The 13557-nt window shown below is 58.0% G+C and overlaps 1 protein-coding gene across 2 annotated transcripts; it reads left to right on the top strand.

The window, feature by feature from the left end:
* Nucleotides 1-7115: 7115 nt before the first annotated feature.
* On the top strand, nucleotides 7116-11689 carry GNMT (glycine N-methyltransferase). 2 transcript variants are annotated; one of them, XM_065401066.1, is made up of 6 exons: nucleotides 7116-7321; nucleotides 8247-8374; nucleotides 9224-9335; nucleotides 10066-10153; nucleotides 10749-10870; nucleotides 11157-11689. In XM_065401066.1, the coding sequence occupies exons 1-6, from the start codon at nucleotides 7116-7118 to the stop codon at nucleotides 11326-11328; spliced, it is 828 nt and encodes a 275-aa protein (XP_065257138.1). In that variant the 3' UTR covers nucleotides 11329-11689. The 2 variants fall into 2 exon arrangements, with proteins under 2 accessions (XP_065257138.1, XP_065257137.1); XM_065401065.1 differs by having other exon boundaries at nucleotides 9224-9337; nucleotides 10011-10153.
* The last annotated feature ends 1868 nt before the right edge of the window (nucleotides 11690-13557 follow it).

The raw sequence follows: 13557 nt of genomic DNA, 5'->3' as shown, positions 1-13557 counted from the left end.
TTTTTCAGGCTAGTGAGCGACTGTTGGTTCCCTCCCCCAGGCACCAGCACTGCCAACTCTTGCCACTGTATCACAGGTCTCGTGGTATTTGGTGTTTTCTTTAAAACCTCAGCTCCTGGCGTCATGGGGTTATGTGAGAATCTCCGCTTTAGAATGAAGCTGTTTCTAGCCCTCGTGGCTGCAGGGGACAGCTTGAAAGTGTCACCAGTGTGACCTGAAAGGCTCAGAAGTCAAAGAGAACCCCAAATGTGTGGTGGCTTTTAATCCTCTTGTGGGGATTGTTGGGGGCTAGCCCCTGGGTTCTGAATGTGGGGGGTTGGCCCTGCCACGTAACTGCAGCCCAAAAGGCACACTTGGAACTCAGCTTAGAATTATTTTTAAGCAAGGCGGCTTTACACCACTTCCTGCTGTGGAGTAATCCTGTAATGCAATTGACTGACTGCAGCGGGAGTGGGGGTGGGTCGGTACGACTGGGCACGGGCGACGGGGAGGAATGAACGAGAATATCTGGTGTGACAAGAGTTTTTGTCCTTTCAGTTTCGTTCTGTGGCAACTCCAGCAGTTACTATAACTGTACACTGGAATCTGTTACCCAAAGCAAGGGACTTGGCATTCTAGTTAGCGAAACTGGCCTGAAGCAGCTGAGAGCCTCATGGCTACCAGCCCTCTCTCTTCTGGAAGGTTATCCTCTGATCACCTTTGTCCTTCTCTCTTCCCCATACAGTCCTCCCTTCCTCTTATTTTTCTCTTGACAAATAGCGTAGCTTCCCCTTGACCCACTCCTGATGTAGGATTGGCCTCTTCACCTGTGCGGGCTCCCAGCTACTGCTAGACATTGGCATCTGCTTCTCAGCACTAACACGTCTCCTGCTAAGAGCTGCTGCTGGGTTGCCCCTGGGCAGCCAGCAATGTGCCGGTGGGGTGACGGGCCCTTGTGCATTTGGGAGAGGCGCTCCATGCTCTGAGCAGGGCAGAAGCCCAGCTGCCTCCCCATAGCCACAGTTGTGAGGCACTGGGCAGGACCCAAATGAAGGGCCGGTCTTGGTGCGTTGCTTTGTAATGGCCAGGCAGGAAATCCTTCTGCTCTGAAGCTCCTGGGGGGAGCGGAGGCTTCTGGGGGTGCGCTTGGGGACGTTGAAGGATGACGCAATGGAGGTTGTAAAGTCACAATGGGAAACAGGCAGCTGCTGCTCCAGGAGAAGTGCTCCGCAGCCTTTGTAATAGCAAGCGAACAGGAGATGCCTCCTAAGTATGTGGAGCTTGTTAAACTCCTCTTAATGCTTCCTAGACAATACAGATCCTGCCTTTAGCGGGAGAGACCTTCCACCCTCTGCTCTGCTCCCTGCCGCCTCTTGCCCAGCTTGATTGTATTCATGAGGGGGTCTGGAAGTGGGAGAAAGGAGTCGGGTTTGCTCACGGCGGAGCCCCTGGCTTTTGTCTGCAGCTGCCCCCGGGGCAGGGAATGTGGCAGTGGCTTGGAAGGAGAGTGGCTTCTGCGTGGCCAGCCTGGCGGGTTTGGACAGAGTCTGTTCCACGAAGGCTGGGCCCAGTCCTGCCCTCCCCTACGCCAGGCAGTCCCACTGAGCTGGTATTAAGTATTAAGAGGAGTTTAACAAGCTCCACATAGGAGGCATCTCCTGTTCGCTTGCTATTACAAAGGCTGCAGAGCATCCCGGGTGGGATTCCCTTCTGCAGCTGCAGAACATGCCCCCCAGCCAGCACCTTGCACGGGGAAGGGGACAGGCTCTGGAGGGGCAGGGGAGACTTCCTGTATTCATTATGGTTCGAAGGCACCATCCGCCTCTGCTTCCTTATAGAGGAACAAATTCAGTTCAGAACAGAGCTCGCCTTATTACAAACCCTAAATGGCAATTGAGGCTCCCAGCTAGGCATCTGCTTCTCCCTTGGCTTCCAATGCAGACTGGCTACCTCTCCTCTTGGCCAGTTCCTGCCACGCTGCAGCAAATCAATCCAGACCCAGAGAAATGCTGCCACTTCCAGGGGCTCTCTGAACCAGCTGCACTTCAGGTTTCCCTCTTCCCCGTGAGGTCTCTGAAGAGAAGCTAGAGAGGCCAAGATGGGCTCACGCCCCAAGCACCATGGCAGGATTTCTGTACAATGGAGCTGCCACCGCTGCTCTTGATCCTCATATCTCACTGTTAGGAACCTTTTCCTGTTACACTCTGCATCTTCTCTTCTTACCACCTCCTCCTTGTCTGAGTTTTATCCCCGCCCGACAGATCTGTACCAAACACTGGCAGACTAGTACTGCTGTTTACTCACTGCCTCAGAAATCCCCCATTTTAGTCTTTTTTCCCCACATTCCCTCTGTTTTTGGGCTTCTCTTGAGGTGCCCACTGTGTTCTAGGTAGTGTCTTTTTCCAGAAACCCCCTGCTCTGAAACACACTACTCCTGCAAGCTGTAATTACACTGCTCTGTTTGTTGCCCTATCACATGGCACCCTCCTGGAGCCAGCTCCATGGGCTCAGGATCTTAGCTTTTGACTCTCTTGACTCTGGTGCATTTTAAGTTCTCAGCTTTAATGTTAGGGTGGGGTTAGGGTCACTTTTGGAGAGGGTTAAATTCACGCTGAAGCCTGTGCTGGGCTAGACAATTTGCTGGAGAGTGGGGGAGGGTTGTACAGTAGGGCTGGCACATTCAGGGAATCTTACTCTCTGCATTTCATCCTGAAGGACTTTCCAGATCTCTCTCCCGTATTCCTCTCTGGGCATTTCTAATTTGCCTATCCCCGTGGTGTCTGAGCCAAGCAGTTGTTTTACTCCCCACCCCAGCAATACCTCCTGTACATAATGCAGCATTGCATAACAGCACACGCCTACAGGCTGGCAGAGCATGCCCCCAAACCTGCCAGGGCCGCAGAATGTACCCCCCTCCCAGGTGCCTTAGAGGATCACTGCAGGTACAATTTGGCTAGCACAGGGGGGCTAACTGGCAGAAAGTACTACTGGCCCTTTTCAGGTAGTAATGAGCTCTGCAATCCATAACCTCCGCTTTTCATCTACCGGGACAGCTGCTATCCCAGCAGCACAGCACCTATTAGGGCTGTCCCTCCCTTGCCTACGCTAGAGACGCTTCCATCACTGACTTCAGCTCTGGTAGTGCTAGCAGAGGCTAGAGCCCTCCTGGAGATGGGCTAAAGGCTGCCAGTGGCCTTGATTAGACTTTCTGAGCAGGCTTAGACAGGGCATTATGTGACAGTGTTAAAAATGCCAGCGGGCTGTCAACATGAGGGCTCCTAACCCCCTGAGCATAAACGGCTCCTTGGAGACAGGCGCACCTCCCAGATCACCAGCACCATTCCCCAGTGCAGTGAGAGGGGCTGGGTATGCCATACAGACCCCCAGGCCCTGGCACATGCACAGTGGTGAGATGCTGCAATGCAACCTTTCCCTCTACACTTCCCAGCTCTTCCCCCACTCCATGGCGATGTGAGACAGCGAAGTGCAGCACCCACGCAGAGAGATCACAAGAAAATGCTCTGTGGGCCTTCAGCAGATACAACCCTCCAGTAAAGCTGCTGCTGGAACATCCTAACAAGAGACTCCAGCCCTACCACAGAGCCTGGCTTATTGCTTTGTTTTTGATCCATGCCTCTCACCCCTGTGTTCTAGGTGCTTGTCTGGCCTTGAGCCCAGTTCCAGGTGGGGTTGTTGAGCCCAAGGTGAGGCTCCTGGGGTTTGTTTGCACATTGTGTTTGATTCCCCTGGTGCTTTGCAGTGGGAGGAGTGTTTGCTGCTTTGGCCAAGATACAACAGATGTCCAGGGTGCTTAGCGGGGTGATCGGTTCTGCTCTGCTGCCACGTAGCTGTTTGCGTAATTGCAGCCGAAGCCATTCTGTCAGGGTTTGTGCCAGTAAGTGTGATGCAACTAGGGCAGGCCCTTGCCAGGTGCAGCTCGCTGACCATAAACACTGAGGGGGAGACAAAGCCCAGGTCCAAGCCAGAGTGACTGCAGCCATTGAGACGCCCAGAGATTGCCTGCAGACGTCTGGAATAGGAGCACGGGAGAGTTTCTCAAATGAACGGGAATCTTAAGACTTGTTATCAAGAGCACTGCAGCAAACTGGGCCTGCCCTGGGAACGATGCCGAGATAGCATCCAGCTGACTTCAGCCTGAACCCCAAGCTGTACAAACCCCTGTGCTGGACAGAAGGAACCTGTCTCTGATGGAGACCCAAATCCGTCTGTTGCACGGCAGCAGCCTTGAGATGGCTCAGAGAGGCTGCAGGGTTTCCATAGGTGGGCATGGCAGGGAGCTGGTGCATGCACAGGGCAGGGAGGGTGCAGGGGCTCTTTCTATGCCCGACCCAACACAGGACAGTCAGGCCCTGTTTGCAGTTTGGCTCAGCACCTCACTGTTCTCAACAGGCTCGTGGGTGATGGTACCATCCTAGTCCTCCCTGGGCTAGGCTGGATTACAGAACCCAGCCAGTGGTGACAGAGCAGTAGCTGATAGCCCTTCCCTATGGTGCTCCTATTAACCTCTCATTTTTCTTCCCCTGCCTCCCCAGATGGCTAAATTTTGGATGAGCAGTTGTATCTTAAATGTCTAGGGCGCTTTTGGCTCCATAGCCAGCTCTCTTGTGGTGATGTAGAGAGTGGCCTGTGATCCTATGTGAATCTGGTTAATGGTCACATAGTTTCAACCTGAATTCACTCTTGTGTGCTATTTGCGGTTATTTTTAAATAAACTCCAAGTCTGTTAATGGTTTGTTTGTCCTGTTTTCTAAGTATATTAACCCATCTCACCTCTTTCTCTTCCCAGCTGGAATTTAACCTTAATCCCATGTTTATCTCAAACATTAGGCAGCTGCAGTTGTGATGCCAAGAGAACAAAGGTCTGAACTTCAGGTCAGAAATGGGCACCTACTCTGAATTGTGGGGATGAGGAGGTGCTGTGGTGTAACCCAGAATCCTCTGCGTTTCTGCAGTCAAACCCCTTCTTTCTAGATCTGTGGACAGTAGCATTGTGTATAGGAACCTGACTCCTAGTCTCCTGTTGGGTGTATGAATTGACACTGATCTAGCAAATTGATTGTGGGGTCAGTGTGGGATACTTGCTAAATCTTCCCCTCATGCAACACAATGAAGAATGTTAATGTGAATTGGATGACTGGGAGATACGTGCAAACAGAAGCTTCCAAAAGTCCCAAGAATGGGACTCACTGAAGTGTAAGTCTGAGTTGGCTGAAAGCTGTAAACACAAAGTATGGCAAATTAAAGGGGAAAAGCAAAGTTTACCAGCCCTCCCCCTAATCTATATCTCAGGGGAGTAACCTGTGTGCACTTCACACCTCGCTACAGGTGGCCAAGAAATGGAAATCCCTTCCCATGGGAAATGTTATTTTTGGAGAAAAGTCCCAAATTGGGACAAAAAGCCAAACCCTGGCATTTTTCACTGGAAGGGAGTTCTGGAAAAAATCCATTCCAGAAGAACCCAAACAGAATTGTTCAGCTGATGGGACTGGCTGCCTGGAAGGCAGAGAATGAAATTGACAAGGAGCTTTCCAGGCTGGTGACTGGAGAAACTGGTCTGGGCGACTCTGAGCTGGGGCAGGAGCAACTCCTGGCAGTTTCATTTTCTGCCTTTTCACTTTCTGCTGCTTGCTATGGAGCAGGGAGCAGCTTTATTTCTGAAAGTTCCACCCGGAACCGCTGAGCCACTTCCAAGGAGGGAAAGTGAAACATTTCATTTCTCAGGCTTTTTTAAAACTCCAGAGTCTGAGTGAGTGATGGTGGAAATTTGACATGCAGCAGGGCCCTAGGACCCTGGTTCATAGATGTCTTCCTACCTTCTGGGGAGAAGAGTTGGATTTGGCCGTGTGATTTGCCAACATGTCCCTCATGTAGCACATACTGAGTGGAAAGCCCCGTTGGTCTCCGCATTTAGTTGGATTGGGTATAAAAACATGGGGTGCAGTCAAAGAATATGGATTCTCAGGTTAGCCTATGGCATGTTTAACACTCCTTTCCCTAGCTGGAGGGTCCTTGTGCAAGCGTGAATAGCCTAGAAGCAGACAGGATTGGCGTTGGGAGTTGCTGGAGGGAAGGAAATGCAGCAGAACCAAGGAGACTCCCAAAAGCAGGGAAAACTGAACGTAACAGGAAAGGAGGATGGGGAAGAATGAGCAGAACAGCAGTTTCCTATGGACGAGCACGTTTTCCCACTCACACCACTAAATGGGACCAAGGGCTGACCAGCTGATAATGGAAAGTTTGGTTCTTAGGGAAAGACTGTCTGGACAAACATTCTCCCCTCCTCCCCGCCCCTGTGGCGGTAGCTGGGTCAAGGGAAGGATTCTTCCATCGACCTAGCACTGTCTATCCTGGGGATTAGGTTGGTTTAACTATTTTGCTCAAGGGGATGGATTTTTCACACCCCTGAGCACCCTAGTTGGGTTGATTTTACTTTTTAGTGTAGACCTGGTCTTCGTGGTCGCTGTGTAGCATTTGAAACAAAAATCACACTGAGTGGAGGGGAACCTCCTGGACTACTGGGTAAGGCTGAGGGTTGTAGGGCACAGTTGCTGTTTGCTGTACTTAAACTCTCAGGGGTGGCAGCAGTGGGGGGCTCCCTGAGAACTGTTGTAGAAAATATGATGGCTGGAGGGTTTTTTTTTCCTGCTCAGCTGATTGGCTGCTGCTTGCAGGGTCCTGTCACTAGGGTTTTCTGAAGAGGTGAGAGGGAGCCAGTCCCCCACCCCACTGCCATGGCGACTGTCTCCCTTTCAGCAATGAGGAGTATGGGGTGCGGTGCTCCAAGAGCAACCCCAGGTCGCTCTGGAGCGACAGTCTGCAGGGGGGCCACCTTTGCCCCGCTGGGCTGGTCCGGGGGCTGATGCAGCCCTGGCGTTGATTGCTCCAGGAGCCACAGCCTGGAATAGCCGGAGAGCTGTGTGTCCCGGGGCTGGGAGCTGTGTGGCGGCTGGTCGGTGCGGCGCTCGTCCCGCCCTGTGCTGGGGGTGTGTCCCGGAGCGAGGGCGAGGCCGGGGGGCGGTGCAGGCTGGGGGCGGAGCGGAGCGGGGGTGCCCGGGCCCGGCTCCAGCGGGCGGGCGGGCGGCCGGCAGAGCGCGGCGGGCGGGCGGGCAGGCGGCATGGTGGACAGCATCTACCGGACGCGGTCGCTGGGGGTGGCGGCCGAGGGGCTGCCGGACCAGTACGCGGACGGGCGGGCGGCGCGGGTCTGGCAGCTCTACATCGGGGACACGCGGGGCCGCACGGCCGAGTACCGCAGCTGGCTCCTGGCGCTGCTCCGCCGCCACCGCTGCCGCGCCGTGCTCGACGTGGCCTGCGGCACCGGGTGAGCGGCCGGGCCGGGCCGGGCTCGGGGCGCGGCAGGGGGGCGAGGGAGCCCGGACCCGCCCACCCCCTGGGGTGTGGGTGTGGGTGTGTCACACCCCCTGTACAGCCCCCCCACTGTGTGTCTGTGTGTGTGTCACACCCCCTGTACAACCCCCCCCAGTGTGTGTGTGTCACACCCCCTGTACAGCCCCCCCAGTGTGTGTGTCACACCCCCTGTACAGCCCCCCCAGTGTGTGTGTGTCACACCCCGTACAGCCCCCTGTCTGTGAGATCCCCGTACAGCACCCTCATGTTTGAGACACCCCCCCCATGTGTGAGATCCCCGTACAGTCCAACCCCCCCATGTCTGAGACCCCCCCCCGTGAATGAGATCCTTCATACAGCCCTCCCCCCGTGTGTGGGACCCCCCATCCCTCTGTGTGTGAGAGTGCCGTACAGAGTGGGGACCCCCCCACACGTGGGTGTGTGTGAGATCGCTGTATAGCCCCGCCATGTGTGTGACCCCCCTATCCTGTAGGTGTGACCCCCCACCCCAGACCCTTCCCCTCACTGTGTGTTTGCAGGAACTCCCCTACCCTGTGTGTGTGAGATTCCCCATACATCCCCATCCCTGCGTGCGCCCCCCCACCCCGTACATCCCCATGGTGTGTGTGGGAACGAACCCCTCCATATGCAGGAACCCCTGGACTGCCCCATGTGTGTATGACCCCCTGTACAGCCCCACCCCATGTGTGTATGAGACAGAGGGGAGCCCCCCGCTCTGTGTATGTGAGACCCCTGTCCAACCCCCCCAGGGCCTGAGGGGGAACCCCTACCCCCATGGAGCCGGATGGGCTACCCCATCCCTGGCGCGCACACACAGGCACCCCACTCTGTGTGACGCCCCCTGCGGGTGTGTGTCACGCTTTCTCTGCCCTCGTCAGGGTGGACTCCATCATGCTGGTGGAGGACGGGTTCAGCGTGACCAGCGTTGATGCCAGTGACAAGATGCTCAAGTACGCCCTGAAGGAGCGTTGGAACCGGCGGAAGGAAGAAGCCTTTGACAAGTGGGGTAGGCACAGCACCCTGGGGCGCACGCTGCGGCAGTGTGCCTGGAGTGCTTTGGGGTGGGGAACAGGCGATAAGAGGCCCCAAGTCCTGTCTTTTATCCCCATGCGACACTTACTCCTTTGGTTTCCCCTCGGAAATGAGCAGCTCGGACTCTGAACCCTTCCTGGTTTGTCTCTGGCTGGCAAGGAGCGCGCTTGGGGCTGGACAGGAGAACAGCTTCCTGCTGGCACTGGGGGGTGATGCCTCTGTAGCGGGAGCCCAGAATGCCCTGGACTCCTGCTGCTGCTCATCCTGGCATTGAAACGCCTGACTAGCCTGCTGCCGGCTCTGCCAGGCTTCTCCCGCCCCGAGGGGATCAACGTCCAGTCCCCAGGTGCTGTAGGCTGCATTTCCAATGCAGAACGCCCTCATGGGACCCCGTCTCTCTGGGACCTGTTGGAACATTTCCCTGGCGTAGGATCATCAGCAAGTGTAACATGTTGCATGCGCCTCTTCCCTTGACGTCACTGATATCACACCCTGTTCTCCCCCCTCGCACGATGCAGCACTTGCTTCCCCTGGCTGGCTTTGAAATGGGAATAATGCCCCATCCCACCTCCCCAGGGTAGCGAGTGTCTCAGTGCTGCGGCTGTCGCCTTTGGCCATGGTAGTGCCTCTCCGAGCTGAGCTGTTCAGCGGTGTATGGAGGTGGGGGCGGTGCTTTCTGGGCTGCAGTGGAAATGGGTACTGCCCCTCCCCGCCCCGTCTCTGAGGCAGGAGCAGTGGGGATCTGTGTGCAGGAGGGAAGGCCCCCAGCCCAGGGAAGGCAAGGCCTTTGTTTGTGTGTGTAACCAGTTCTCGTGTGGTGCAGTCATTGAGGAGGCCAACTGGCTCACCCTGGACAAGGACGTGCAGAAGCCGGGAGATGGGTTTGATGCTGTCATCTGCCTGGGAAACTCCTTTGCGCATCTGCCTGATTTCAAAGGTGAGCCTGGTGAACAGAGTCTGCTTCCGGGGACCAGCCCTGCAGCCAGAGCCCTGAGGGCCGGGGGCAGGTGCGCATGCAGGGCTCTCATCTCCAAAGCAGCTGCCAGGCGAGGCGGGCCCACCGTCCCATTTACTGCTGAGACTTGCTCAAGCCCACGCTGGGATGGCAGCAGGATTCGATCTCCCAGCCCCTGCGCAGGCTGCGTCCAGAATACAACCAAGGTCCCGACTCCCCGTCTGGTGCAGGAATGAGGGACAGAAGAGAAGGTTGCGCGGCTCCACTTAGGAGGGTCCTGTATTCTGGGGCTGCTCTAACTTACCCTGTGCTGCAGCGGCCCTATATGGGCAGCGTGCCAGCTGCCCCGTCCTACCCTAGCCCCCCTCCCTGCCCCTATATGGGCTGTACCTGCTCCAGGGGCCCGCTTTTGCTAGGGCGTTCCTGGATGGCCAGTTTTGGCTGTGCTAGGGCCCGCCTATCTCCAGCCAGGAAATGGGGCTCGCGGGGAGGCGGACTAGCTTAGCTGAGGCACGCAGAGGCCCCAACATGTCCACTGCTCTCTGTTGGCACCACTGCAGGATAGAGCGAGATGCCGGGGGGCCATGGGCAGCTGGGGTGGGGGATGGGCTCTGGGCATTGCAGAGGGGTAGCTGAATCCCACCCCTTCGCCTAGGTGATCAGAGCGACCATAAACTGGCCCTTAAGAACATTGCGAGCATGGTGCGACCGGGCGGCCTCATGGTCATCGACCATCGCAACTACGACTACATCTTGGCCACGGGCTGCGCCCCACCTGGCAAGAACATCTACTACAAGGTCACTGCCCTCCAGGCCTGCCCGGTGGAGGGGGAGGTCACCAGGGGTCGGAGGGCTGCTCTGGTTGTTGTGCCCCATTGAGGGATAGGGACAGGGCTGACTGGCACTCAGTGATGTGGGGATAGAGGTTTCCCGCCACCCCACACGTCCTCCCCGGCCATACCACTCCTCACAGCTGGCCTGGTGGGAGGGAGCAGCTCTGGCTAACGGCGGACAGGGCGTAGGGAGGTAATGGGGGAGGCTGAACCTACAGGAGTCACAGGTGAGGACAGAGCGGAGGAGAGGCTGCAGGGCTGAGGCTATGGAAGGAGAGTGCAGCAGCTCCCTGTGTGCCCTCGGCTGTAGCTGCGGCCGGAGGCGTCACTGGGTGCGGTGCAGACCACACCAGGAGAGCAGGCTGCATTGGGGGTTGGGATTGGAGCATCACCACAGCTCCAGGCGGGCAGGCTCCATCCCAGAATTCCCAGAATGAGTATGCTGGGGTGACGTTAGCCTCCCCCCGCTGACCTGGGGCAACTCCCCGCGTTGTGCCTGGGGGCTGGCACACGGGAGGGGAGGAGGTAACAGAAAGCTTTTGGCCTTTTGCCCCTTCCAGAGTGACCTGACGAAGGACATCACCACATCCGTGCTGCTAGTGAACAACAAAGCCCATATGGTGACCCTGGATTACACGCTGCAGGTCCCGGCCCAGGAGCCAGAGGAAGCCCCGGAACTGAGGTATGTGCTGGCTGGCACAGTCACCTGTGGCGGGAGGAGGGGTGGGCCCCGATCCACGTGCACACGAGGTGTCTGGGCACAGGGCGCACGCGGCAGGGGCATGTCCTGCTTTGCACAGCTGGGGACTCCTGCAGGCTGAAGAGAAGCACCAGCCCTGGGTGGCGTAGCTGCCTCCCTGCTAGCCCGACTCCCCCGTGCACGGCAGGCTCACGCTGGCACATCCCAGAGCCCCCCGCAGGCGCCTGCCCCAGCCCCTCAGTGCGGTCTCTCTTCTCCTGTGTTCCAGCAAATTCCGTCTCTCCTACTACCCTCACTGCCTGGAGGCCTTCACGGAGCTGCTGAAGAATGCCTTCCAGGGGCAGTGCCAGCACAGCGTCCTGGGCGACTTCCAGCCCTACCAGCCCGGCCAGGCCTACACCCCCTGCTACTTCATCCACGTGGTGAAGAAGACAGGCTGAGGCGCTGCTTGGGGCTCCCTGGCGTTGCTGGTCGGACTGCGCCCCCGGCCGTGTGGCAACGGACGAGGAGATGGAACTCTTCGCCATCTTCCTGTCTGAATGGCTCTGCTTGGGCGGCTGGTGGGACTCTCCACCAGCCGGCCGCTTCAGGGGAAGGCCCCAGGAATTGCCTGTGAGGCCTGAGCAAGGCTCTGTGGCTGGCTAGACCGGCCCGTACTGCTGCTGCTTCTTGTCCCTCTCTGCTTCTCACATTTGTCAGGCTGCACCGGGGTGGGGGGCGTTTGTCCGAATCTCAGGGCTGTTGAGGGCTCTCCAGAAGGCTGTTGTGAGGAAAGTGAAAACGCTCATGGAGAGTTACCAGTGCACGTGGTCCTGGTGTCTGTTCTGCGGCTGGGCTGGGGATGAAAAGCTCAGAGGAGGCGGGAGTTGGTGTGAGCAGGATTCTGCTGGTGCCGGTCATGGGGATCTCTCCGTAGTGCCACTGTGCCCTTGGTATGGAGGAGTGACAGGGCCAGCTCACGCCTGGAGTCCGGAGCAGAGCCTGCGTCCAACTGCGTGCTCCAGCCACTGCACCATCTGCATGGCCATTGCTGCAGATTGGGGGGGAGGAGAGACCCCCCCCCCAGAGCTGCCACTCTGCACCTCTGCCCCCCCCGAGGGGCTGAAGGGCCCTGTGCAGGGCGTCCTGGAGATGTAGCTCCAGGCCCAAGTGCTGTGGGAGCAGGGTACCTGTGGGCCACCCAGCTCTCTGCACCCACTCACTGAGGGCCCGTTCCCTCCACATGCAGCCCAGAGGGCTGGGAGATGCTGGTTGCTGTGGGTAAGGCCCAGGCCATTGGCTCGGGCACTAGTAGCAGCAGCAGCTGGAGAACATACCCCCTGGCTCCAGTGTCAGCAGCCGTCAGGGGCCCGAGCGAGGGGTGCTGAGTGCTGCCCGGGAAGGGGAGGCTGCAGCTGGTGGCCGGCTGCGCGGTAGCAGCAGTGTGAGCCTGAACCGGGTGCTCGCTGAGGGCGAGGAAAGGAGTCGAGATAGAAAAGCAGGTGCCACAAGACTCACAGCAGGGAAAACCACAGCCAGCTGGTGCGGCCACTCAAGGCTGTGAGGAGGGGGCGGGGGAGTCTAGTCTTGCCTGCCAACAGCTAGTACCCGCCTCCCTCCCAGCGCAGGGCACGACCTGGCTGGGGAAGGTGGCTGCTGTCCAGCCCCAGGCTCCTGGCCCTGAGTTAGCTTCCTTTGGGTGTTGGCAGCAGTCAGCCCGGTGAGCTCCTAGCAGCACGTCCGGGGGGGGGGGGGGGGAGCGACGAAGGGGTAGACCAGCCAGGAGGGGGGCACTTGGCAGGGCTGGGTCAGCCCCAGGGCACTGCTGCTGAAAAGGGCAGCGAGGAGGTGCTCCGGGGGGCTGGTAAGGAGAGGTGGCTGCTAGAGGCAGGTAGCACTGGCCCCAGAGGGGAGATGGCAGCCTAACCCCTAAAGGGAGCAGGGCAGCTTCAGGGCCTGTGCTCTGAAGGGCTGTACCCAGCACTGGTGCCCATCCGGCTGCCTCAGGCCAGCTCCCGGGCAGCAGTCTACCCTGCACCTCCTCTCCCTGTGCCCAGGCTCACTGCAGCAGGTGCCCATTGCCGGGCTGCTCTCCCAGCAGCAGGGGAGGGTAAGTGGCCATGGGTGGCTGGAAAAAGGCATCGCTGCTGCTACAGCAGGCTCAGTCCCTCCCCGGGGTGCCAGGATCTCCAAGGGGGAGACTGCCAGGCCTGGCCACAGGCTGATGGGCTTCATGCTAATAGAATTGCTGCTAAATGTTGGCACCGCTGAGGATGGGCTGCTGAGATTCCCCTGGGAGGGGAAGCTGGGGCCAGACACAGAGAGAGAAAAGCTGAAACCAACGTCACTGCACACGTCTTACTGCACCACGGTGTCCTTGTCCTCAAAGAGCCAGCCACACTACGGCCCAGCCCTGCTGGGCACCGCTGCCTGTGCATAGACCCACACTCCCTGCCCGGCTCAGCCCTGCCCCTGCAAGCCCCTCCGCAGACGCTGGTAAGTGGGTACAATGACACTGAGCAGGGCTTGAGCAGAGTGCTGTCTGCTTCTTGCAACCCACGTGCGTGGTGAGTCAACACGCCCCGTGTGTGCTCAGAGCGTAACGCCCTCTCGCAGCTCTCTGTGAACGCCTGAAGCCAGAAGCTGCAGAGGGGGCAATAAATGCCCACACACAGCTGAGAACTAGACCA

The sequence above is a fragment of the Emys orbicularis genome, chromosome 3 (assembly GCF_028017835.1).
Source record: "Emys orbicularis isolate rEmyOrb1 chromosome 3, rEmyOrb1.hap1, whole genome shotgun sequence".
In the NCBI taxonomy this organism is placed as follows: domain Eukaryota; kingdom Metazoa; phylum Chordata; order Testudines; family Emydidae; genus Emys; species Emys orbicularis.
Note: the sequence above shows the minus strand (reverse complement) of the source record. Positions and strands in the feature narration are given on the sequence as shown.

Bases quoted from the DNA above. Each gene is read 5' to 3' on its own strand.
- GNMT (XM_065401065.1), top strand. From the start codon at position 7,116: ATGGTGGACAGCATCTACCGGACGCGGTCGCTGGGGGTGGCGGCCGAG. The intron at 8,375-9,223 runs GTAGGCACAGCA...CGTGTGGTGCAG, and splicing joins AGAAGCCTTTGACAAGTGGG to TCATTGAGGAGGCCAACTGG. The intron at 10,871-11,156 runs GTATGTGCTGGC...CCTGTGTTCCAG, and splicing joins GAGGAAGCCCCGGAACTGAG to CAAATTCCGTCTCTCCTACT.